Here is a 27,220-nt window from a genome sequence, read left to right as displayed (position 1 = left end):
TAGTGGGGATTTGGCAGGTGAGGGAGAGGGGCCTGGATCATTTCCTCACCTCTGGAGGTGCAGCCTGGGCTTTTAGTTTGCCTGGGGGGCTGAGGGGGGGTTGAGAACGTGAGAGGGGCTTGATGGCTTTGGATGCAGCGAGAGTTGCAAAATCAGACAGGGGAAAAGGAGTGGAAAATTAACACTTGCCTTGGCTTTTCATTCAGCGAAATCCCCAAAACCGAATCTGAGGCTGCAAAACTGAATGGGCAAGTAAAATATCTGATGTTTAGCAACTTTAACACATTGACAGTGTTAACGTGAACATAGTCTAACAAATGAGCTAAGTAAGTAAACATAAAATCAGATTTCAAGATTCTGCAGCTAAATTGGCATTAGAACATAAACCTTCCTGAAACAACAAAGAAAATGTTAACTGGTCTGCTGGAGGATAAAAGAGTACCAGTCTGTCTGGGAACAAACTTATTCAGAAGAAGAATTCCCCAAATCAGGAAAAGCCGCTCCCCCCCCCCCAATATAGACAGCAGGTTAAACCAGATAGTTTTTGTCAGCCAAAGACATTTTGCTGCCTGAGGCAAAGGACAAGATGGTGCTCTCTCACTCCATATACAAAAGCTGTCCAGACTGAAAAGAACATAGGAAACTGCCATATTTAAAGTCAGGCCATTGACCCTCCTAGCTCAGTATTGTCTATGCTAACTGACAGTGGCTGTCCAGGACTTCAAGCAGAGAGTTCCTCTCCCAGCCCTACCCAGAAATGATGAAGACTGAACCTGGGACTTGCTGCATCTAAAGCAGATGCTCTGTCTCTGAGCTACGTCCCTTCCAGAAACATTCTGCCACTACTGTCGTGAACTGGCAGGGCAACAGGGAGGAGGAAGAGGATCCCAGCAAGGGGTGTAGCCGGGACTGGGACACGCCGAGGCAAGCAGGGGATGGGGAAGGAAGTACTCACAGGATTATGGGGGATAATGAGGGTGGAGGTCAGTACACAGGAGCCAGAGCAGCAGGACCCATCCCCGGATCCAGTGGGGGCCCTGTCCCCATGAACACAGCGGGCTCTGAGGCATAGGGAACAGCAGGAGGGGGACTCCAGGAGGCTAAGGCAGGCAAGAGGCCACAGCCCAGCAAACTAGCTCTGACAGAAGGGGTGTGATTCCTCAGCTGGAGTAGGCTAGGAACAGGTGAGGCTTACATGCCTCATCAAGGTCAGATGCTGCAGTCAGCAGGCAAAGTATACAAGGGCAGCAGAGCTGAGGTGCTGGGTCTGCTTAACTGCCCATGTTGGTTGACCTTGACTTGGGTGCTCCTGGACCTCCATGGGACTGTTTTGGGTTTGACTCTGGACTGTATCCTGACTGCAGGACTTTGGACTTGGCTACTTGGATCACCCCTGAATCTCCTTTCCTGAGCTTCGGTTTTTGGATTTCGCTTGTGTGGATCAACCCTCGGACTTTGAAGTTTGGACTTGGCATGCTGACTTTCTACCAGGTAGGCCAGGGGTCCAGGGCAGTTACCAAGGCAGACCATTCACCTGCTTAGCTCAGTATCTCCTATACTCACCAGGATTTCAGACAGGGGTCTCCCCCAGCCCTACCAGCAGATGCCAGGAACTGAACCTGGCACCTTCTACATACAAAGCTGCGTACAAAGTTGGCCTACCACTGGGCTACGTGGCCCTTCTCCAGTTGAATCTTACTTCAACACTGAACTTCATAGCTGAGCAGGGATTTGAAGCTAGTTTCCCCTTGTCCTAATCTGATACTCTAACCACTACACCACACTGACATTCTCACATGCATGTCTTGCAGCCAAGAAAATGCACTTGAGAACATTGCAGTCCCAGCGTGTGTATCTGCACTCTTTGCACCACACTTTCACCATCCCTCTATCCCACAGCAGGAGCTGTAACTCTCCAGCTGTTAGACTTCCCCCCTGAAGGCGCACTCTTCCATTGTCAACAAACCAACGTAGTTAGAGGGTTTGGGTGTCCTTGTTTGTGGTCTCCTAACTCCCCAAAGTATAAGGTAGACCTGAGATTTATTTCCTATTAAAATTAATATTGAACTGCCCACATCACAGAAGCCAGTGAGAGAAAAGGACCACAATCTAGTTGAGAAGAAGCACCCCTTCTCCCCCTCCACCATCTGCTTCCCATTCCCTCCCCCCCCCCCCCATCATCTTTTTACCCCATGTAACTATCCAGCTTGGCTGGAGTCAGTCCCAGTTCTACCATTAGGGAGAGGGAAGCAACCACCTCAGACAGCAGAGAGGCACTGGAGATATGTGCCACGCCACACCCCCTACATCCTGTTGCCCTTTGGGTGTGGTACAGAAAGCTGCACTGCTGCAAATGCCAAAATAAGATCCAGCTGGAAGTACACATGGGCTGTGTGCATGTGTGTGCATGTGGGGGAGGTCTTGTCCTTCACCTCGGGAAAGGAAGGTGGGTTTCAAATCTCTGCTGGTGACCAGTGGCCTCAGTCAAGCTGTCTATCTCTCAGCCTCAGGCTGTGAACACACCATACATTTAAAGCACCTTTAAAGCACATGCCTCTCCCCAAGACTCCTCTCTCTCTCTCTCTCTCTCTCTCTCTCTCTCTCTCTCTCTCTCTCTCTCTCTCTCTCTGTGTGTGTGTGTGTGTGTGTGTGTGTGTTTTAAATATATCTTTTATAGGTATAGCCTCAGTTGCCCAATTTGTAAAATGCAATAGTAACTAAGTGTGATGCTGGATGGCCTATTTATTGAGCATTCATCCTGAAGCATTTGTGTGGAATTTATATGACGTTTCAAAGCAAGCATTACCCTCACATACACTTTCCTGTGCATTTCCTGCTCACTTTGCTTATCGCAAAAAGTGCGATCTTTTGAGGAAGTGGGTTAACTGCATAGGACCTCCCAAACAACTTTGGTTGTGCAACCTGAATTTGCTGGTATGTGATTGAATCCCACCCCAAAGAGAGCAGCGGTTTGAAAATGTCCTAACCTGACAGGATCACTGCAGGGAAAGGCTGGAAAGAACCACCTTTGGAAAGGAGATAGCTTCTGAAGTTACAAAATCCCGATTCCTACCTTCGAGTTTGTTATCCTTGCTACACGGCCCCCACACAGACAGCACGATGTGGGAGCTGAAGCTGGCTGTTCTTCTTCCACAGAGTCCAAAATATTAAACACACAACTCAAATCTGAAGGCCCTTTCAAGGCTGTGTTCTGGGATGGATGAAACACTTCGCTTAAGCAGAGCAAGACTGGGACATACCTTTCTCTGTCTCTTTGCTCTCGCCAACCCCACCCCCCTCCCCTCACTCCCCACACCATACAATGTTTGCTTGCTATTTTTGGCAGGTTCCTCAAAACTCTGCTCCGCCTATTAATAAGGAGAGTGAGAAATCCTTTTGGCCTCTGCTATATAAGGAAAGGTAGAAGGTTCCACCACAGCTAAATATACTGGAAGCTTGCAAGGGGTGGGGGGAGAAGGGGGGAGCGCCACGCTTTTGGCACAGCATGTGGAAAAGAGATTGTGTCAGGACAATTCAGAGATAGGCCCCTTTGCGCACGTACAGTGTGTGTAAGAGAGAGACAATTCTCAACATGCAGCCAGCTCTGTGTCATCCAAGGGCCTTCAGCCTTCTGCCACTTCTGGCACTTGCTGTGCAGATGGAAAAGGGACGGCCCCAACATCTCACAGCTGCAGAAGAAGAAGAAGAGTTTGGATTTGATATCCCGCTTTATCACTACCCGAAGGAGTCTCAAAGCGGCTAACATTCTCCTTTCCCTTCCTCCCCCACAACAAACACTCTGTGAGGTGAGCAGGGCTGAGAGACTTCAGAGAAGTGTGACTGGCCCAAGGTCACCCAGCAGCTGCATGTGGAGGAGCGGAGACGCGAACCCGGTTCCCCAGATTAGGAGACTACCGCTCTTAACCACTACACCACACTGCAAAGAGGGAGACTGCTGTCCTGCATGCCTGTGACATCCTTCTTTACCACACGCTAATGATTGCAGCCTAAATGTGTGGTCCACCCCTCCGGACAGATTTTTAAAAGTATTGTAGTGGATTGTTAAACTATGGAACTCACTTCCACATGAGGCAGTGAGAACCACCAACTTGAATGGCTTTATAAGAAGACTGGACAATTTCAAGGAGGATATCAATGGCTACTAGCCACAATGGCTATACTCTGTCCTCCACAGTTGTAGGCAGCAGTGCTTCTGAATGCCAGTTGCTGGAAACCACAGGAGGATAGAGGGCTCTTGTGCTCAAATCCTGCTTGTGCGTTTCCAGTTGGCCCCTCTGGGAACGGGATGCTGGAACAGCAGGTTTGCCAGACCTCCAGAGGTGACCTGGAATCTCCAGGTTTGTCTGACCTCCTCTAGGTGGCAGGTGAACGGCTTGAATCTCCCAAGTGGCTGAAAGTGCCTTAAAAAAATATTCTTTATTAGGCATGCAGCTTGTAACCTTCAACCTGGCAAGAGCATTTAAACCCTTCTGGCCAAAAGCAAGTAGGCTAGATTAAAAACTGACTCCCTAGGCACCCTAAGCAGGTGAGAAGGAACAGGTCTCCTTATTTCAACTGAAAGGCGAGAGCACCCACTTTAGCTAAGGTTTCTATCTTAATTTCCAACCATGACCTATCTGCTCATTTGTTGAACTTTGGCTTTTTTAAAAAAATTGAATGGCATGCTCTGTGGTCCATGCTTCTTGTGCCATGCTTAATGGCATCACCGATGTACGTGGAGCAGATTGTGGCCTTTTTACACATACACAGACACACACACACACACACACACACACTCCGTTTTGGGTAAGCATAAATCCTTTCACAGACAGAATTTTCACTTAGTATTACATTGGATTCCAACCATTATTATCATTTATATTTATTTGGTGCAAATATACTAATTATTATTTTTTTTAAAAAACAACAACTTATTATTATTATAAAATTAAACACCATCAGCTTGTGGGTTCCCTTGCTACAAATGCCCGTTTGATGTAGTGGTTAGAGCAGAGAGGAGAAATCTGTGGTCTCTTGGACTACAACTTTCTTGGACTACAACTCTTGGACTACAAGTTTCTGCCAGCATGAGCAATGTTCAGGGATGAAGGGAGCCAAGTTACTGTACTGTTAGCAAAGTCACTTAAATAATGCAGAGTTCAGAGAGAATAAAAACCCTGCTAACACTTTACTGAGGAATCTGAATAAAAACAAATGTATAATTTGAGGAGAAAAGAACGAAGGGGTTTTGACTTTCTTACTCCAGGCCTTGTGCGTAGCAGGGAGATATTCAACTATGCAAACAGAGGAAAACTCCCTCAGAACTACTCAGCTAATCAGAGTGTGTGTTACCTCAGTGAGAATCATTCCTTTCTGCTTGCCAAACAACACCTCCACTGTCACAGCCCCTTGGTTAGTTGCCTTATAAACCACAGAATTAACCCTTAAGTCCCACACTGAATGATCTTTGCTGTTGCACTACACCTTTTGCTACCTTTTGCTATATTCTATGACTGTCAGATGATCCTAAAAAAACCTGTGCATTGTACTAGGACTCTTTAATATATCTGTCATAATAAGGAATGGATTGACACAGCTGCCTGCGTTTTGGGGGTCTCCTTGTGGGTGTGAGGGGGGGGGCTCTCTCGATGACCTCCTGCACTTCAGACACTGCAGCTCCTGAAGCATTTCCTTTCAAAGGCATCTCCACTTGCTAATGAGCAGGCCATTAACATCAACAGGACTGGTGCAAACTCGTTAGCAAAAACAGTCTCATTAGGGCCCAAGGATAAAGAAAGACACAGACAAGAGCAAAAGCAAGCTTTGCAACCTTGAAACCCTTTGATTTATTTACATTTGGTCACAATAATGTTTGTGTAATAAAGAAGGGTCGTGGTGTTTCCAGAGCACCAACAGTTTTTTACGATGGTGGCAATGAGGACAACAAATGCATTTTGTTGAAAATTATTAACGACAAATGGTGACCATTATTGCCTTTGCTAATTGGCAGCAGCGTCAAATGTAGTTTTGCCGCTCTATCTTGGAAACTGGAAGGCGTAAGGAAGAAAATATGATGCTGTGAATTGGAGTGGGAGACCCGTTTGTTTTGTATTTTAAGGCAAGCATTCCAACCACAGATGGGAAATCTCCAGATATCGTTATGTATTAGATTTATTACTCAACCTTTATCACAAGGTCTCAGGGTGGGTTAAAACAAGTTAAGTAATATTATATTATATTATATTAATTATTGATACGCTATAACTTTTTGTCTTCATAAACAAAGAATACGGTACATTTAATGCAATTTAAAACGAAATAAAAACAGCGCACACACCATTAAAAATCATATTAATTCAGAAGTATAACAAGTGTGGAAAGCCACATTTGGCCCAGCAGGGGTCCCAGTTTGCCGCACTAGGCTGCTGTCCGCTGAACACGCCCACCTAGTGCTGTATATGATGTCAGGTGTGAGGCAGGGATAGACAAGGCCGGACCAGCTGTGTGACCAGGTTCCTCATGGAGAACTCCATTGCACAGCCACGCCCTGCAAAAGGCAGGGCTGGTCAGCTGGCGGGCAGTGAGTTCAAGCCTGATTTCTGCAGGGATCGGCTGCGTTACTGAGTTCTGTGTGGGGAACTCGGTTATGCAGCCAATCCTACGGTCTGCAAATAAAAACATCCTGAAGGTCCCAGGCCTCAGAGAGGTTAGGCTGGCCTCAACTAGAGCCAGGGCCTTCTCGGCTGCGGCTCCAATCTGGTGGAACGCTCTGTCACAAGAGACTAGGGCCCTGCGGGACCTGACATCTTTCCGCAGGGCCTGCAAGACAGAGTTGTTCCACCAGGCCTTTGGTCAGGGCGCAGCCTAACTCCCTCCTTTGGCAACCTGCACAGAATTTTGCTTAATGGTTGCCATCAACTTGATTTTAATTAATTTTTATAATGAAATATTTTTAGAATGTTGGATTATTGGATTGTTTGATTATTTGATTGTTGTTAGCCGTCCTGAGCCCGGCTTCGGCTGGGGAGGGCGGGATATAAATAAAAATTTTATTTATTTATTTATTTATTTATTTATTTATTTATTCATTCATTCATTCATTCATTCATTCATTCATTCATTCATTCCCCACCCATCTGGCTGGGCTTCCCCAGCCACTCTGGGCGGCTTCCAACAAGATATTAAAATACAGTAATGCATCAAACATTAAAAGCTTCTCTAAACAGGGCTACCTTCAGATGTCTGGTAGTTGTTGTTCTCTTTGACATCTGGTGGGAGGGCGTGCCACAGGGCGGGAGCCACTACCGAGCCAAGCCTTGCTGACAGCAGATTTGCCAGGCTTACACTGGAGCACAGGTTTGACCAAGCCCCTTGTGCTGCGGTTCCCTGGTGCCTGACAGCCAGCTGGATGTTCAGCACTTGAAGAAGAAGAGTTTGGATTTGATATCCCGCTTTATCACTACCCGAAGGAGTCTCAAAGCGGCTAACATTCTCCTTTCCCTTCCTCCCCCACAACAAACACTCTGTGAGGTGAGTGGGGCTGAGAGACTTCAAAGAAGTGTGACTGGCCCAAGGTCACCCAGCAGCTGCATGTGGAGGAGCGGAGACGCGAACCCGGTTCACCAGATTACGAGTCTACCACTCTTAACCACTACACCACACTGGCTCTCACTTGGGAACTGTTGCACAAGGGACTTTGATAGGTTGACCAATTGTCAGTCAAGTGATGTTATAATGATGCTGGGTGTTTGGCAGGTGGGTTGTCCCGCTCACCTGTCAAAGTTGGCCTGCAGGGCTGGGGGACAGAAACATCACCCACCCCTGAAGTATAAGTTAGATCACCAAAAAAAAACCCCTTTTTGCCTGTTGAGGGCCATCGTGAAAATGGAATGCACGCATGAACAGTAGGAATCCTTCCTTGCAAGGGTGCAGTAGGTCTCTGCAGGGAGATTCATAGCACCTCCTTATTCCTTGTAACAAGGCAGCCCTTTCCTCACACAAGTTCCGCCCATTAACAATGGGCATTTTATCGGTAGTAAAGATATGAGCCTGCCATCCTGGGCTTGTGCAAAGTTTATTGAGATGTGAAGCAAAAAGGGTTCCGACATAAAACGCTGAATTATATACCTCTCCCAACCACAACTCAACCCTTCGTCTGATTTTTTGCCCCTTTCCTTGGGTACTGCAGTGCTGAAAAATGCCTTTGCTTCACCGGCAGACTGGGCAGCCTTCGTTAATTTTCTTCAAGGACTCCACTAATTAATCAAGGTTTTTCAGCTTCATTTAGAGGCGGTGACATCCTGCGCGCTTATGCAGTTTGCTGAAGGTTGATCCCTGAAGCTTCAGCATTTTTTGCTTCCTCCTGGTGAAATCAATAGCTTTCATCTGCATCTCAGCTGCCTTCTTTACAAACAGACCGAAGCAGAATCTATGGCTGCTGCTGTTTCCCCACCCCCCACCCCTATTTCTGCCCAGAGATCTTAATTGCTTAGAAGAGAGGTTTTGGCAAAACAGATGAGTGGCAGCCCCTTCTGCCCATGGCCCAGGATGCCACAGGCTGCAACTCTGGACATAGGGCAGAAGCAGGAAGCCTGTGGACTTATAGATGTTTCCATAGCATCATAGGACTGTGTAAAGGACCCCAAGGGTCATCTAGTCCAACGCTCTGCAATGCAGGAATCGCACCTACAGCATCCCTAACAGATGGCCATCCAACCTCTGTTTAAAAACATCCAGCAGAGAGTCCTGAGGGAGCCCGTTTCGCTGTCAAATAGCTCTTATGCTCAGAAAGTTCCTCTTAATTGTAACTAAAAATCTCCTTTCTTGTCATTTGAATCCATCGGTCCATGTCCCATGGAGCAGCAGAAAACAAGCTTGCTCCATTTCCATGCGACAGCCCCTCAGATATTTGAAGATGACTATCATATCACCCCCTGAGTCTTCTCTTCTTCAGGCTAAACACATCTCAGCCTGGATAGCTCAGCTGCTTAGAATGTGGTGCTTATATCGCCAAGGTTGCAAGTTCAAACCCACTAAGGGACTAGATAATCCTCAGGGTCCCTTCCAACTCTATGATTCTATGAATCTGTGAACTGTTCTATGAATCTATAAACTCCCTCAACCATTCCTCATCAGGCTTAGAGCTCTCATCAGTCACGGACTAACATTTTATTTATAAACCACCAACTCATTACAAAATAAGTAAGTCATAACGGTGTACAGTTGTACCTTGGTTCTCAAACAGAATCCATTCCAGAAGTCCGTTCGACTTCTGAAAATGTTCAAAAACCAAGGCACGGCTTCCAATTGGCTGCAGGAGCGTCCTGCACTCAATTGGAAGCTGCTTTGGACGTTCGGGTTCCAAAGAACGTTCGCAAACCAGAACACTCACTTTCGGGTTTGTGGCGTTCGGGAGCCAAAACGTTCGAGTCGCAAGGCATTCGTGAACCAAGGTACGACTTTATAATAAAACGATTAGAAAACCCATAAACACGCAGAACAAATGACCAACACTGAACTACCATTAATTATCTGAAAATGCTTGGCAGAGCAAACACTGGACAGACACTATCTCTTTAAAGCACATTCAAAGTACGTTTCCCTCTCAAATAATTCTGGGCACTGTAGTTTTCTAAGGGCTGCTGGGAATGGTAACTCTGCGAGGACTAAACTAGAGCGCCCAAAATTCTTTGAAGGAAAGAATGTTCTTTAAAGGTACAGTATGTATGCATCCTAAAACCTTTTCAGCAGGCGAAAAAAATATCAGTGTTTTAGGTGCCTGCCTGATTTCCACAGGATCAGTGTTCCTTAGTAGTTCCTACACTAATTTTTTTTTTAGTTTGTGTAGAAACCAAATTACTATAAGATAACTGGGAAAGTCAGCAGGACCTCTGCAGATGATCTGGCTGGTGTATAAGGGTAACTTGGTCCTAGGCCATGCAGGGCTTCACCCACTCACAGTAATACCTTGACGTTAGCTTGGTAATGTCCTGGCAGCCAATGCAGAACTTTCAGCATTGGTGTAATATGCTGATGTGGAACTGCTCTGGCCCAAAGCCGGACTGCGGCATTCTGCACTAGCTGCAGTTTCTGAGCCAAGCTCAAGGGTAGCCCCACGCAGACAGAGTGCAGGGCTACCCCATAGGGCAGGGGCAAATGGTATGGTTTGGAGTGTAGCTGGATCCATCTTTGAGATTGTAAAGGGGCAAAAACTAAGAGGCATGGCAGGAGTTGGGAGTCCAAGAGCCACCTGGAAGGCCATAGGCTCCCCACCCTGCGGCAGGGCTCGTATTATTAATTACAGTTGCAGTCATACCTCGGGTTGCGAACGTGATCCATGCGGGAGACACATTTGCAACCCGCAATGCCGTGTCTGTGCACGCGCGTGATGCGATTCGGTACTTCTGTGCATGCGTGTGACATTATTTTGTGTTTCTGCGCATGCGTGAGCGCCAACACCTGGAAGTAACCTGTTCCGGTACTTCCAGGTTTGGCGTGGAAACGCGCAACCTGCAGCGTTTGCAACCCGAGGTATGACTGTTATTATCATTTACCGTAAATATATTAATTCCTTTTCTTGCCACAGCAACTCAGAGCGACTTGCAATATTTTAAGCAAAAAGAAAACACATGCACACATGAAAGCCAGCATTAAATAATAAAAAAACCCTCTACATTAAAGCATCCCACCCACGCGAAAAGACCATACATAGTTAAAAGCCAAAGGTGTGGTTAAAAAGGAATGTTTTTGCCTGGCACCTAAAGATTCGTAACAGTGGCTTCAGGCAAGCCTCCCTAGGGAAAGCATTTTGCAAGCTGCAAGTCACCACTGAAAAGGTCTGTTCTTACTTACGTTGCCACCCTCTGGACCTCCCATGGAAGGGGCACGAGGAAGGCCTCAGATGACAGAATCTGGGCATACCCCCTGGGTATGCAGCATACCTTTAACTCTGCAACCTACACAGCGCCTGCACTGCTTCTCTGTCTGATCTAGTCCGCACGATGGCCCAGGCAAATCTCCATTTCTAAACTGGTTAGGCTGAACATGCTGCAGAGAATGCCTCTTTCACTTCGACCCACTTTGGAGTCTTAAAGGTTCACCAGGGCTACTATACTTTTAATGATACCGTCTCTGAGCAGGCTTGGACAAGAGCAGGCAGAGGAGCCTTTCCGGAAGACAACAAAGTCCAGTCCGAAGACTCTTTCACAACTGCTGTGAGTCCCACCTGAACACTGGGGTTGATGGCTCAAGTTAGAAACCAGACACTGAACTTCATTACATTTTGTTCCATTCTGCTGGAAAGGTTTAACTGCCTAGCCCAAGGCTATGGGGATAAGGTAGGACATAGCTATATCTTTCTTTGCCCCAACCTGATGCCCTCCAGATGTTCAGGGAGTTGTAGTTATCCAGTGCTTCCCCCCCCAAAAAAATGTTTAGGGGTCCTCTCATTTTCCTACTCACATTGAAATACTGCTGCTCAATGAGGCCAAACTTAGATTGACAAAATGTTTAGGTGTATGCATACCCCTGCGTCCCCCCAGAAAAAAAACACTGTAGTTATCTATATATACTTTAACACAGTTGGTCAGTCAAAAAGATGTGCTGAGCCCCACATGAGCATGGTACATCGCTTTCCTTCCTTTGGTGCTATTTGCATGTTAAGGTGTGATGTTAGCATATATGAATGGAGAAAGGGAAGAGGTCCCATATTAATTCTTAAGGAATCCTGGCCAAATACTCTGTCTGCAGATGTGATAGTTCTGGCAGGTGGAGGAAAACGCACACACACACACAAACACACACACTTTCATCATTGGGGCTAATGTGTGAGGGCTATTTTTGTATTCAGCATTGACTAATGTACACATTTTTGCAAACAATTTCCCCTAATACAATGCATTCTTAATGTTATTTTCAGTACTCTGTGTATTTGTATGCACAATTCACCCTCATATTCACTCTTCATAAATGTGGTTGGGTTGGAGAACTGCACCGAAATTCGTATCTTTCCAAATTTTGCAAAGGATAACTGCATTTTTAGGAGGTATGCAATGGGTTTGTATTCAATTTATTTATTTGTCTCAGGCCCCATCTGCATAACGCATTTGAAGCAGTATCATATCACTTCAGACTGTCATGGCTTCCCTCAATGAATCGCAGGAAATGTAGCCTATTAAGGGTGCCAAGAATTGTTAGGAGACCCCTATTCCTCTCCTCCCCTCCCCCCCGAGCTACAATTCTACGAGTGGCTTAAGAACAAGCGAACTCTGGGAACTGTTGCGAAGCAAAAGAGAACATGATTTCTGACCAAGGATGGCACAGCTTACCGAAGCAGTTGTCTCTTACGTTTTAGTTTCCACACATGGGGAAATTGCAACCACGGAGTCTCTAATTGGGAAATCACAATGCATAGCCATGCAGAACAGGACTCAAGGTCAAGAGAGGCTCAAGGTGCTTGCATAGCAAAGGAATAAGGATACAAAAGTCTATGAGGGAGGAGGAGGCGACTGGCAGACCTAACACTCATGCAGGGAAGAGGAACCTGCAGCCTTCCAGATGTTGGATGCCCAACTCCAAGCATCCCCAGCCAGCCCGGCCAGTGGTGAGGAGAGTTGTAGTCCAGCAAAATCTGGGAGGCCACAGGTCCTCCACCCCTGTACTATTGCTTTTGGTAACCATAAGGTGTTAAGTTGCTTGAGGAGGGGGGGGAGAGTTTAATAGCATCTTAAAAGCGAACATATTTTTTGTGTTCATGGACCTCCTGAAAAATGTTTGTAGTGGAAGTGTGCAAGAATGGTCAGGTAGCAGTCCTCTTTGTTACAGTATAAGAAATATCCCTCTTTGAAGTTGTAAAAGGCTCTCTATACCAGCCTTTTACCTTGTAGCCAGATTTCTCCTCCATCACAAAAGGATGGAGCTTTTACTTATTTTTAAAACTACCATGCAGTTTCCATGCTTTTTGCAGTGAAGGGTTTTCCTCTTGCCTCTTGCTGTTGTGCTCATGATGTCCTGCTTGTGGGCTTCCCATTGGGGCATCCAGGTGGCTACTGTGAGGACAGGATGCTAGACTAGATGAGCCAGTGGCTCTTTTTGTTTCTTTGTAGACAGTATGAAAATGAGGCTACTACTAACCTCTTCCCAGGCCAGTAACCTCTGGAGGCTTATTTGCAAGGCTGCTATATATTCTGAATTAGGCTCCGGATCAGGTACTGTAGCTGCTGAACTACTAGTTCGGACTCTAGTGGAACGTTTGGGGATTACAATTCTTGTTTTCTAAACTATTGCATTAAGAATTGGAAAGTCCTTGTTACAGCACAGCACATCCTAGCAAGAAAAAAAAATCTATTGTGAAAGGAACACAAGAGCAGCTGCTATGCATCAGACCAAAGGCCCATCTAGTTCAGCTTATTGTTCTCAAGAGTTGAAAACCAGGTGCCTATAGAAAGCCTGCAAGCAGGACCTAAGCACAACAGCACTCTCTCCTCCTGCAGTTTCCAGCATCTGGTACTCAGAGGAATACCATCTCTGACACTGGCAGCGGTACACAGGTATCATGACTAGTAGCCACTACAGATGGATGCATTTGTCAGTTTCTCATTTTTCCAATCAGCTCAGTTCTCCATATTTTCATGTGTATGCGTTTTTAAAAATTAAATACTCCACTTGAAAATTCATCAGCATTTTACTACACATTTTTGCATGCAGTTTCCCTTAACAGAATGCATTTTGTATGTTGCTTTCATTAATATTTGCACATGTTATCCTAGAATATGAATTTTGTACCCATTACTTGGCTGGAAAACTGCATTGCAAAAATGTGAAAGGTGGATTGTGAAGGGTATGTGTGTCCCACTTTGTGCATTACATTGGGAAGGGTGGGCTAGGCAGGTTCACATTTAAATGCAAACAAAACTGAATTTCTCCCTCATCCCCAGATTAGCCATTGACAGCCTTCCTCTCCAAGTCCTGCTTAAGACTTGAGGGAACAGTTAACTAGCTGCACAGGCCTGGTTTCAGGTAATAGAGGCTCCCTTAGTGCCCGCCCCCCAGCTATCTTGTGGATGGGCTCCTCATGCAATGGTGGTAGCTCTAAGCTGCTTCCCACAACTTGCCAGCCCTGTTTTCTGAATTACACAGACTGCACCCCCAAGGCATGTATGTTAGGGAGCACAACATAAATAAGCTGGTGGCCCCAGGGGGTTTAGGTGTGTGACCTAGAGCTCTGACAATCAGTGCCACAATCAGGCTACCCACTCTGTCCCAACTGCCTAGAAGGAGACAGTCAATCCTTCTGTCTAGTTGCGATTTCGCAGTGACACCAATCTGAGCTCTAGGCCACACACACAAACTCGGTGAGCCCATTTTAATTCTGCTGGCCTGATCTGAACATACACAGACTGATGTGGGGTCGGCAAGACTGGCTGTGCAGCCTCAAGCTACAATCAATGCCCCTACCCCAGTCCCCACCACCTGCTGTCATGGGCAAGCAAGTGTCAGGGTAGTCACAGAAGCAGTGGACACAATAGGTTTCTGATTGGGGCAAGTTCTATGGCAAAGTGACCCCGTGTGTTGCTGCATGCTGGTGATAGGCCTGCTCTCTTCCTCTGAGACACACAAACTCCCCATCCCCCCAGCAATGTGCTATAGATTTTTGGGAACTGTAGTGTGTAAAGGGTGCCGGGAATTGTAGCTCTGGGGGGGGGGACTACTATTCCCAGGATTCTTTGGGGAAAGTTCAAAGTGATTTAATGTGTTTTATATGTATGGTGTGGATGTGACCAGACTTTGTGGCTTCTCATGCCCACTGGGATTATGAAGAGCATGGGCTCTGATTCAGTAGCACAGATTTGGAACCTTTGGTCCTCCATCAGCCCCCAAAAGCATGGCCACCAACCAGGGATGTTGGGAATTGGAGTTCAGCAACATCTGGAGGGCCAAAGGTTCCTTACACCTGGGGAACTGAAAAGCCCTACTTCCACCAGTGCTGTTGTTGCAGTCACACGACAGCACTGCAATGACAGTGCTGGGAAGGCTTGAGGACCCAAGCCTACACCTCTGGGCCTGCTTCCAAGGGGCTCGTTTAGGCATGTTGCTTCACTAAGGGATGGGGGACAACTCAGTCCGTGGTTGCAATTTAAGCAACAAGCAGCCAGCACCCAACTTCTGTCATTCAGCTGGACAGAAGGGGAAGGGGTGAAAAAAGACGACAACAGTACCATCAACAACAATTCAAGGGGGAGAGATGCCCCCACAAGCTGAGCAGCATATTTAATCATCACCTTCAACAAATCAGTAGTGCAGCAATGTAAACAGAATTCAGGAGAACTTGAAAACCTGTTACGCACTTGAATCAAGGATGGCCAATTTCTACATTCTCTGAGGCCATTGTAGCCACCACCAACCCACCTTAAAGAGTGGCTTGTGACCTCTTAAGTGTGTAGCATTCTCATCTGGCTACCCTCACTCCAATTACAATAATAAAGGACCACAATTAGTATTGCAAGCTATTTGACTTTGGTTTGCCAACCAGGGGCTGGATCTGGTCTCTGGGTTGCCAGCTGGCCACTCCTGACTTAGAGAGAGAGCCTGGAATTCCAGTTTGGAAATTAAAACAAAACTCTCATCATCAAAGCTCAAGAGTCTTGAAGAGTTGCCCTTCAGTATTAGATGATGGTAGCAGCGGAGGTGGGGGGTGGAGTGTCTGTTAAAGGTGTATTCACCTTTGGGGCGAGACAAGGTTTGCCAAGTATGAAGCTGGTTAGCAGTGTTGGTGAAGAGAATGCAGGTGACAAATGAAAGTAAATCACAAACATCACCATCATACTAGTATGCATCTTCCATTGACTTTAAAAAAGGGGAGTGGGGAGCTGGATTGTACAGTGTGGAAACTCTCAATCTCTGTATCAAACAAGGTGCTCAAGGGAGACTCCTGCAGTTGCTTTCAATAAACAAGAAGTTTTTGAACCTCCTTGGTGACTGGACAATCGGTGTTTCTTGTGAGAAACACACAATGAACATGTAACAAACGACAAATAAAGGGAAAGGGAATTGGGAGTGAGAAGAGGCATTCATCAATTGGGGATCAGAGGGAATAATCAATTGGATACCCCCGCCTTTGTCTCCGATACCCTGCTTTCAAACTGTGCAAATATTCTTAGTAAGATAGACAGCATATCAAAGGTATTTTTTTTTTCAAGTGGAAGAGAAACTTGCTGTCTTGCAGTGTTCCTGACTACACAAAGGGAAGGCTTCCAGTATATGTGTAGAGTGCTCTTGAACAATGCAGGGGGATAAGGGGAGTCATAGACGTGGAGGTATCACTTCTGTTCCCACCAGTGGCAAGACTAACAATAATTTAAACACACACACAAAACGGGGAGGGGGACACTTTACAATTGTAAATGTGACCCATGGGGTAAATTCTTCCCATGCCCTGGAGACAGCAGTGCTTCAAATTCTGCAAGCTCGGCCTCCTATTCCTTTTTGGAAAGAAAGTACAGTCCGTGAGAGATGGGGAGAGGGACCCAACAGTCCTTTTCTGCAGCTGAAGTGCTTTAGAAAAGAACACAGTCCAAGGCATCCTGGCTAGAGCAAAGCTGTGGTTTTTGCAGTCAGAACTGTCTCCCTCCACAAGAGGGAGCGTGTGAAGAAGATGGCCATCCCCCGAGGCAAGCAGATTTTGGGGTGGGTAGCACAGGGTGTGTATTGCAGTCCTGAGCAAGATGGCGCTTTTCACAGTTTCACAGGAGTGGTTTTAAATCCTGCAGCATTTCGGAACCAGCACCTACCCTTCACAGTCTTTTGTTTCACAGCTTCTTTTGCCAAATTTCCCTTGAAGTCCAGATTCAAGTACAGGCAGTTCAATTTTTTTTAAGAAAAGAAAGATCTGCAGTAAACAAAAGTGTCCATGTAATACATTAGCAGTGCTATCCACAACACAGCAGGTTTCTTGAGGCTCCTTGTGCAACTGAGGAGCAGAACAGGCTTCTGAGTCATTTGCTGTCCCTTTGCGAGTGCCAGTCCATGGCTATAGGATTTCCTCCCTCTGGTTCTTCGGCTTCGGCGTCACCTGCCCGTTGCGCAGGAAACCATTCTGGTTGTGCAGCAGCTTTCCCTTCTCCCGATCTGGCCATGTAAAGATGGCTTCGTCGCTGTCTAGCTCAGATTCTGAATGCATCAGGCTAGTGTTCTGGGCCTGGGCTTTCTGTTTACTGCCTTCAAATATAAACACATAAAAAAGTAAGATAACCTATTCAGTAAGAATCTCTCTCTCTGAGTGAGTGTGTGAGAGAGAGACTCCTGCTGCATATTTTATATCAGCATAAGAAGCTGGTCCACCTAGCTCAGAATCAGGGGTGGAGCACCTCCAGTCCACAGGCAGTCCCATTCTGGTCCCACTTTGGCCTGCAAGGTCATTTTCCCCAAAGCACACCCATCTGCCCCACACCTGACTTTGCAAATGATGTCAAGTGTGGGGCAGGTAGAGATGCAGCTGGATTGACTGTGCATCTGGGTTCCCCATGGGGGACTTGACCGCACAGCCAAATCCAAAGGCTGGAAGGAAGCAACTTTAAGCCTGCTTATCAGCCACACTTGAGAGTGTCTGGACGGTTATACACAATCTTGCTTCCAATACTATTTGTGCCTGCAAAAGTTCTGGGGTGGTCATACTGCTTTGTTTGCAATAGGTGTGTTTCCTGCTGCTTTCATAACACAAATAGTCAGTGGGTGGGTTTTGCTCTGTCCTGCTCTAAAAAAACCCCTTTAAATATCTTTCCTAGCTACCTACAGCCTGAGCAAAGCTATCTGCCGTGATGTGCCTTGAATGAACATAAGAACAAGCTCCACCTTGGGAGCAATCACTCCAGTGGCAGAATTGCGTAGGGGGGAAACAAGCTATTAAAATGGGGGGGGGGGCAGAAACAAAGGCAGCATGCAACCCTCTGATGGCCTTGTTAGTACTTTTCTAAACTGTGTTTTTCAATGTGTGTTTCCAGAAATATCTTTAAGGATTTTCAGTTAAAATCCACCTAGAAAATGAGACTTAGTCCCACCTCCATTGAGGTAAACGGGAAAGAATGGATCAGGGGTTGTCAATCTTTTTAGACCAGTGGGCAAATTTTGAATTATGGGGAAGTGCTGGGGTTGTGACTTAACCCAAAATGGCTTGCATGGACAGCATGACATAAGACAGAATTATGGAGGCAACCAGCCTTGACAACCTTATGCTTACCCTCTGCTGCCAAAAGTGCTCTTAGCACATGGGGAAAAGGTGACCCCCGTTTTACTGCCTTTGTGGCAAGCATCTTGACATGCCCTGTTGGACACAACTCTGAGGGGAACAGATACAACTGAATCACCGAAAACTCAGCTTTCAAGCAAACACCCACAGAGCTACAATCTTCCCCTATGTCATGCAGTGATTTCAAAACCCTTGAGAATAGAAACCAGCCTGTGTCAGCATTCTGTGAGTGCTAACCTCTTTTCTGATGTCTTACCTGCTTTGGGATTTGGTTTTAACTCCAGGCTCTCTTGATCTGTGGCATCCAAGATCTTGTATTTGCTCTTCCTTTTGGGTTTTCCCTTACGTCTTAAGAAAAAGTGGGGGTGGGGGAGAAAGAAACAGAATGAAGCTTAGATGGAGTGGGAGGCCCTCACAGAGAATGAGCATCTAACCCAAAAGTAAAAGCAGTGAACTTAACTATTAAGGGAAGAGGGGTCTGGAAAGGCCTCAGGGCCTTACTCACTTTTTGCAGCAGCAGACCACCACCCAAGAAAAGATCCCCAAGGAGACCACGATAACAAACGATGCAATGACAACGTAGAGCACGCTCCATTCTGTAAGAAGGACAGAGATAGAATCTCAGCATCAGACTCTAGAGCTTGAACTAGGAGCCTCATAGTTGGGGCTGGGGCTCGGATCCAGCTTCTGGGGGCTGTGGCCAGTGCCTTCATCAGGCACAGAAAGAGGAACAGATATATGTGGTATTGGTCCCTGCGACTGGCAGGAAATATAAAGTGCCTGGATTAGCCAAGCCTTGAAACCTGGTCTTCTGCCTTCCTTGCCTGGCCAAGAATAGATCAGCACATTCCACCTGCTACATTTCACCTTCTAGCTGAAATACAGGCCCTGGATCTGTCTCCAGCTCTCAGAACTTGATCTCAGGGACTGTGGGTTGTAGAACTCACAGTTCAGGTCTGCTTAGGGGGATAACTGCATGCTGCCCTGGCTTGGCTGACACTGGCCCAGCTTAGACAATCATTGAAACCAAAGTTTAGATTACTATTAATGATTCACATCCGGCCTTTGGCGCACACACTTGAAAATTAAAGTTTCTCTTTCATTTTAGAACAAACCACAGTTTCTTATTCTGAATCAATTGTGGGAACTGTGGTTTATTCTAATTAGTTAAAACAAACCTGGATCAATTTGACCATGATGATTGCCTGAACTGGGACATTGAGAATAACAGCAGGCTGAATTCTGCTCCCGATGCCATGGGAGACAGAGGTGGAATCCAAATAGGGGCAGCTTCTCTGAGTGCATATGTGTAGAAGAGTAGGGTGCAAATAACAGATCAATTAACTGGCTGAACTGAGGGCAGGGCAGGGCAGGCACAGACCCCCGAGGGACTTGCTACAGAGCAGGGGTGCCAACTTGGGCTCCAGGTTATGGGTACCCAATGGCTTCTGTGACAAAATGTGACATTGTGATGTCATATTACATCAATGCGCTGCAGTGGCACTTCTGAGGCCTGGCAGGACCTCAGAGGAGATCTCCAAGACCTTGTGTGGCCTTGGAGATTGCATATGAGGCCTTGTGAGACCTCTGACGTGACTTCCGGTTTGTACCAGAAGTCGCGTCAGAGACCTGGCAGGGTCTCTAACATCGCCTTAAGGATTGCAATGGGCCTGCGACACAACTTTTGGTAGAAACCGGAAGTCACATTGGTGCCCGTACTGTGGATGCCCAGGCCCCCAGGGCCCCTATAGTTGGCGCCTATGCTAAGGAATCCCTCAAGAAGTGGCTCTACAGTTCTACATTTGCATGTTGCACCAGGCTGGCTCAGGTACCTCTGCTGGGACTATAAGTAAAGTGGGAGAGTTGGATGAGATACAACTTTGATGTCTCAACTGATCGCTAATGTGGGTAGTGACATCCCCTCACTAAGCCCTGTCCTACCAATCACCTAAGATGAGGCCAGAAGCTGCTCAATATTTAAGACACTAGATATAGTACAGCTACTGATTTCTGCAGCGATTCCGTGTGATCAGGCCATTAATCCCCTCCCTCAAACATATATGGTTCTCTGGCTATACCAAACCAACACCCAATACCCTTTTTGCCTGTTCTTCTTTCCCTTTGAGGGCTCCTTCTCCACAGTGGGGCATTTAGGCACTGAGCCTCTTGCAGAGGCTGTTGCCTTATTAACCATGAAAGGAAAGAGACAGTAGTACCTACCACAGTTGCTCTCGCCATCACCTAGTTGCACTTTGATGAAGTTCTCCATCCAGAAAGGGTCACAAACACAGCGCTTGGTGAAGGAGTTGCAGTGCCCATGTTCTGAACAGTTCAACTGGCAGGCTAGAGGAGGGAGAGCCCAGTCAGACACCACAATTAAGTTTCACAGTCAGGGATGAGGATTCAAACATTTCCCCACTGACTTTAGATTCTCAAGACATCCAGGTTCAGAGCTCCATTCTGTTCCTTATCTTGGGCTCACTGTAGTATGCACACATCCCACTTGGATATACTGGATGTGCTTGTGGGGGACACTGATCAATATCATGCAAGCAGGCCCTTGTTCGTAAGACAAGTCTGTGCTACATGCCATTGAGAAGTGCAATAAAAACATCTAGTGATATTTGAATGCCCCCCCAAACCCTACATCCACGCATGCACATATACACACTGGTGCAGAAAGTTATGTGCAAACACTGGGGGCTTCCCCTGCCCCCAATGCCATTTTCTCTCACTTTCCAAGTTTCAAAAATATATTTGTGGTCTCTTTTGCTGAATCCAAGCTTGAGAGCCAGCTCTATAATAAGAGTCAGTAGAGCTGCCTTTTCCTTATACAACATCACTGTTTGTTTTTGGTCCATGAGTAGCACCCAGTCAACTTCAGGTTTCAGCCTCAATGGCCCCTGAGGGATATGCCAAACCCTAGCCAATGTGCATAATGTGAACTTCCTGCAGAACATAAATCCCATCATGCAACTGAGAGTTAGCAGGATGGTGTGTGGGTGTCTGTGTCACAATGGCAAAGGCAGAGGCGGCCAGCTGTCAAGAGGCTTTTGGCTTCTCCTTCACAAAAACAGAGCTCCACATATCCCCTGCTATAGCTCTTCCTCCACTTCCCACTGTGTGTTACACTGCCAGTTGTCTGCTCTTGCCTCTTTGCTTCTCACATTTATGCCTAATTCCCTCTTTCTTGTGCCATCCCCAGAAGTGGGAGCAGTTCAGCATGCACCCTGCATCAGTTCAAGAAAGCAGCACAGATAGCATTATTAACTGAAAACTTATACTTGGAACCATGAAGATTTAGAAGTGCACAATGGGAAGTAGCTTCCAAAAAAGACAAAGGAAAAAAAAGACTGACAATGGGAATAGAATGGAGGATAAAACTTTTTTTCTTCCCATAGATCAACTGCAAGGTCAAAGATAGGGTGGAGAAGGAAGGTGAGGAAAAGGGTGCTAAAGTGGATATGCAGGACTGAAGCCCCTCCTATCAAAACTGTAATAGCACTGTGCTGCTGGTTAATATGGCATGAACCATGGTAGTAAAATGCAATAGCTCAGAAAACTTGGCATAAAACTAGTCTAAGAACTCCCAGAAGAAAGGATCAGCAATAGTGGTATCAATACAACTGGGGGCAGGCATCATATACATTTCAAGGAGGTAAGAAGCAATCATATCAGTTAAAAACAACAACAACACCCTAATGAGGTAATGCCCAGGGACAGATTCAAATTATGTGGCTTTAGGCAGATTTGAATCCCACCCCCACCCTGCAATCTGCAATAAACAATAATAACTCTGGTTTAATTTACTGGGCTCCTGTTTGCAGTGATTCCTGAGATAACATACATGAAGTGATCAGAACAACAGGCATGGTGGCTGAGGTTGAGGTTGAGGGAGTGGTAGTCCAAAACATTTGAAGGGCACCAGGTTAGTGAAGGCTGCTATAAGCAACCATATCTTCTCCCATTCTTCAGCTTGGTAGGAAAAGAACCATCACTGTTGGTTTCTAGCAGAAACATTATTGCTAGGATGCCTGTTGGTGGAACATATCATTCAGTCTCTCTGGAATTTATCTAGGTGGAGAAATTGGGGTCCACTACACTGGCCATAGTTCAGTGGCAGAGCATCTGTCTTGCAGGCAGAATGCCCTAGATTCAATCCCTGGCATCTCCAGGTAGAACTGGGAATGTTCCCAGTCTGAAACCCAGGAGAGGCACTGTCATTCAGTGTTGACAAATCTGATTGAGATAGGCTCCATATAAGGTGCCATTGTCAGAAGCAAGTTATTTTTTACTGTGATCCTCAACCCCACCCCAGATATGGCGCACTTACAGATGCAATGGCCTTAGGGGAAGTTGGACACAGGGAAAGTGAAACTTCTCACTGGAAGAAGGTGGTGCAAGGTGACAAGAAATGGTCAGCAGCCACATCAGCTGTTCCTCTGACTTACTGACTGTATTGATCTCCAGCACTCGGAAGATGAGGAAACCTGACTGCTGCTGCTTCCGCAGCTCGTTCTTGAGTGACCAAGCAATGTCATGCCCTTTGAAGATCTGATGAGGAGGCTGATTCCACACGTAGAACACCATCTTTGTGCTGCAATTAACAAGAAAATTGGGGATACAAGAAGCATAAATAGAAGGTTTCTCTCCAGAAAACCGCAACTACTGGGGGTTGGGATGGGTGAATGGGAAGAACACAAAGAAAGATTTCCATGATACAAAATCTTTAGCAGGTCTCGCCCCTACAAGCCTTCTTTTCCATTAATTCCTCAAGTTTCTTTGGAAGTGAATCTATGTTCTTTGAGAAGTCAGTTCTTGGAAGCAAAATAATTATGCAAAACCAAGGAACCAGACACACATATATCTGCTTTGTTTGCATGATTTATTGCCATTGCAGACTTCAGATTTTTTCCCCCAGAGCAAAATATGCATAGCTTTGCTCAAAAAGGACAAAATGTGAAACAGCCCCCCTGGAACCCTCTCTTAACAGCAAATCAAAGCAGCAGCACCAGAATGGAGCCATGCAAAACCCCATCCTGTCCACCTGGCACAGATAAAAGTGCTCCTTAAAAAGAGACAGACAGGCAGAGAGAGGCAGAGAGAGGCAGAGAGAGGCAGAGAGAGAGAGAGAGAGAGAGAGAGGAGCACAAAAAAGAAAATGCATCCATATTCCATTTACTTAATGCTTTCTTAACTGCAGCCAAATATATATTGATCAGATGCAAACCTCTTCCTCTTCTGCTAGGAGGAAGAACGGTAAATGACTGGTCTGCGACTGGGATGATGTGAGGTGGCGGAGGGGGGGGACGGGGTTAGAACTGAAAGCCCAGAGCACCTCTGTTTCTTGGCTCATGTCATTAAGCAAAAGAATTTTTTCAAGGTTAACGAAAAGTGAACACTTCACTTATGTACCAGAAGATTCAGTCTGGATAAACTTGGCAGGAAGTTCAGATGCCCAGATTTCTGAAAGGACTGGATAATGCACCAGGGTTAATCAAGCACTAGCTTAGGCAAGAGCTCTGTGCTGTTGCGATTCCTGACGCATGAGAACCTAGGGCATGAGGATCCACAATGCAATCCAGGGCTCCAAGCCTGGGTTTGTCCTCCTGCCCCAAAACCTAAGTCCTTATTCTCTGAAGAGGTTTGGCTTGCAGTGAAGAAAGGCTGACAACATAAACCTATGGAAATATATCCACACACAGGGTGCTTGAACTTGCACTTTAAGGCTGAAAGCAGTTTTATGTGCAGCCTTTTTTTGTGTGTGGCTATAGCTAAGTACCCCTTCCTCCACCTTTTGTCTTCAATGGACACATGCATCTAGCTCTGAAATGAATGTGGGGTGCTCCTCCTCCTCCTCCTCCATGTGGGCTATCTCCCTTAGCTTTGGTTTCCAAACAACTGCATGGTCAGTGGCTCAAATGCCTGGCACTTTCTCTTCAGGTTTTTACTGTTTTACTGTTCTAAGAAAGTGGGGGAGGATGGGGAGAGAGGAGTGGTGGCTTCATGGTAGATACAAAGGCCAGAGAACCAGCACTGTTCAAACCCAGCTTCTGCTGCAAACCTGGGGAAAAGTAGGTTTCCTCTGAGCTTGATACTTTGGAGAAGTTAACATGAGACATACAGTGAATGCATTCTATCTATGTCTGCACACACCATGAAATTCTCATTATGAATGAATATTTTTCAAGGAACCATATGAATACAAGTGCACACAAACTTATCCACAAAATATTTCAATCTTGAAAATCAACCGCCAGCACCCAGCTCAAAAAGGGAGTGCTGTGTTTTATCACTTTCCTATGTCTGATTTTAAATGAGCAAATTGCAAGTGGTGCCTTCTAGGGTACAACTAGGTTGTCTTGGTTAAGATCCTCTCCATGGTCTCCTACCTCTCCTCTGTGTAAGGCTGAATCTTTTGTACGATGATGTCTGAATCCAGGACTCCCAGCAAAACCGCTATCTGACGGATAAACATGCCCTTCTGCCGTTCTGTCAGCTGGCTGACATTCACATCTAGTATCATCTCCACAAGGTTGTTCTTCCTTGGATCTGAAAAGAATGCATAAGTACCATCTCACTGATGAATTCCAGCTGATTTGAAAATTTTGGCTTGCCCCATTCCCAACAACATTTATTCAAATAGAAATATGAGCAAATGTACATGCTGTGTGAATCCTTGCATCCCCAGCTTGGCACAGAAGCCAACCCAAATAGGTTGTGCAGAGCATCCAAGAGATTCAGCCTTTGGAAAAACTCCAAGAGAAGAGCACAGCTTCTAGCAACTAGACTGTTTTATAATCACATGCTGAATAAGCTCCTGACCTCTTGCCCCTCCCCCCCAAATTCTTCCATTTCCTGATGCTCCCCATCAGATTCTGCTTAACACCAGCCCTCCAAATCTTATCTCAAAAAAGGTCTTTGTTAATACCACCCTCTGGCTATTGAAAAAAGTGTATCACAAATACTATACCCATTTTCTCAGTGTTAGGCAGTCACAAAACCTTTCCCATGCATGTGTTGCAACAATTATTACTGCATCCAATTACAAATGGGATTCCAGTTCTTACAATTGTGTCAAGATATCAACAGATGTAAACTTAGGAAGATGGAAAATTGGAGAAGTACTGATATGCAGTTGAAAATATAATCAAAAGGACCCATGGAAGGGATAGGGGAAAGTCAGGAGATTCAAAGTAATATTGATATTTGGATTTTGTATTGTTTTATATTTTCAAAAATCAATAAAAAAGATTATTAAAAAGATATGAACAGATGTAAATAAAGAGAGCCATATATGAAACTATAGAGGGATCTGGTATTCTTTAACCAGTATGCTGCATGTCTAACAACAGGATTTACTTCTGAGTAAACTTGTAGAAGATCAATCATACTTCTCGTGTAATCAGACTGATACAGGGCCTTAGTCCCGAGAGCTGGTGTAAAGTAAGGTCTAAGAGGGTGAGCTGGGAAGTTGGGATGGGAGGACCAGTCAATTTACCCTCAGTTTGCTTTCTTAAAAAGTCATCCCAAATATGTGTCAGCCTTTTAGTGTGCATTTTTTCCTGATACACACATTTTTGCAAGCAGTATTCCCAATCATGTGGGTTTTTTTGTACAAAATTCACAAAATATGGAGAAGTGTGAATTTTGAAGGATAGTTGCATTTTGGTTCACAATCACATACTGTTTCAAGAAGTGAGTGAAAGTAAGGTAGTTTCACATCCAAACCAACGCCCGCATCCCTACTAGGAAGTCCTCAGTCCAAATCTCACTTCATCCATTAAGGAGGGCTTATGTATGCCCCCCTTCTCCGTCTCCATCTCCACATTTACAATAGGGAGTTATAATCTTTACAATATGTAGGCCATTATTACTAAGGTACTGTTTGTGAAGTGCTCTGAACACGAAAGGAATGTGCATATATTAATGAAAAGCAATAAATGAATACTTTTAAAAGTGTGCATATAAATGCTAAATATTATGATTAATTAGCAATAGTTTCTCTTCCAGAAGATCAAGTACATGTGAGTGTGTGTGCCTGTGTATTTGTAGCTCACCAGGTTTTACTTCCACTGTGGCTCTGTCCATATCGCTCTCCCCTTTGGCGTCAGTCACTTTGAGATGGAATGAATATGTCCCCTCCACCAGGTTGGAGAGGAACAGCACCGCATGGTGGTCTGAGTTATTTAACACCTCCTGCATTTAACAAAAACATACAAGGGTGATGATGCACCTTGCAATCCTGTGAAATACAAGGGAATATATCAGAAGTGCAGGGTCCCAGGGAGACCTAGGGGAGGAGTATGAAACCTATAGCCTCCTATATGTTACTGGACTCCAACTCCCTTCTTCCTTAACCATGCTGGCTGGGGCTGATGTGAGTTGGTGTCTACCAACATCTGGAGGGCCACAGGTTCCCACTTCTGGTCTAGGGTGACCTCTTTTAGAGCTGTATTTTCCTGAAACATTTCACACCCTCCCTCACTGTAACAGTCCCAGATTCCTGTAGGCAGAGGAGAGCTAGAAGCAAGCTAGGCTGTTTTTTTAGCCAACAGCTTAAGAGAAAAGCCATATTCTTCCAGATACCCTTTTGTAACCAGGACTTTGAAGGAATCACTAGCGTTTGGAGCACTGAGACTATCTTGACTTTCAACATCTGAACTCTAAGAACATGCAGCAAAATTCAGAATTTTGAAGACCATGCTGTCCTAGTCACAAGACACACTTGTTGGTATAGTGAAAAAATCAGGGACCTTTCAAAGGTTCATGAGTCAGAAGAAGAGTTTTAAAAATTAAGTCAAAACTGAGTGCACTTCAGAGGCATAGCTCCCATTATACCAACACTTTCTTTGCATTTGCTATAATAAACTAACATGCTTTCCCCTGTGGCATTTTGCTCCAAAAAGCACCTCTCTGTAACTGGTCTTAGAAAGATTTAAGCAGGCCCCGAAGAAAAAGAAAATTCAGTACATTGGA

The 27,220-nt window shown here is 45.7% G+C and overlaps 1 protein-coding gene and 1 long non-coding RNA gene across 3 annotated transcripts in view; one reads left to right on the top strand and one right to left on the bottom strand.

Moving 5' to 3' along the window:
- The first annotated feature begins 986 nt into the window (after positions 1–986).
- LOC309375665 overlaps positions 987–27,220 on the top strand; it is a 56,928-nt gene continuing 30,694 nt past the window's right edge. Inside the window, exons 1-2 of the long non-coding RNA XR_014170985.1 lie at positions 987–1,491; positions 11,139–11,336. This is a non-coding gene — a long non-coding RNA (uncharacterized lncRNA). The remainder of the gene's footprint in view (positions 1,492–11,138; positions 11,337–27,220) is intronic.
- Positions 15,223–27,220, bottom strand: part of KIAA0319L (KIAA0319 like) — a 56,068-nt gene continuing 44,070 nt past the window's right edge. For both annotated transcript variants that reach the window (XM_081921425.1, XM_081921426.1), the window contains exons 15-21: positions 26,302–26,440; positions 24,634–24,793; positions 22,693–22,838; positions 20,462–20,584; positions 18,747–18,837; positions 18,498–18,589; positions 15,223–17,214 (exon numbers count right to left, since the gene is read on the bottom strand). In XM_081921425.1, the coding sequence (XP_081777551.1) occupies positions 17,027–17,214; positions 18,498–18,589; positions 18,747–18,837; positions 20,462–20,584; positions 22,693–22,838; positions 24,634–24,793; positions 26,302–26,440 (939 nt within the window). In that variant the 3' untranslated portion in view covers positions 15,223–17,026. The remainder of the gene's footprint in view (positions 17,215–18,497; positions 18,590–18,746; positions 18,838–20,461; positions 20,585–22,692; positions 22,839–24,633; positions 24,794–26,301; positions 26,441–27,220) is intronic.

This window comes from Podarcis melisellensis, assembly GCF_964234715.1.
Source record: "Podarcis melisellensis genome assembly, chromosome: 8".
Classification (NCBI taxonomy): domain Eukaryota; kingdom Metazoa; phylum Chordata; class Lepidosauria; order Squamata; family Lacertidae; genus Podarcis; species Podarcis melisellensis.
The sequence above is the reverse complement of the archived record's forward strand: the minus strand, read 5'-3'. Positions and strand labels throughout refer to the sequence as shown.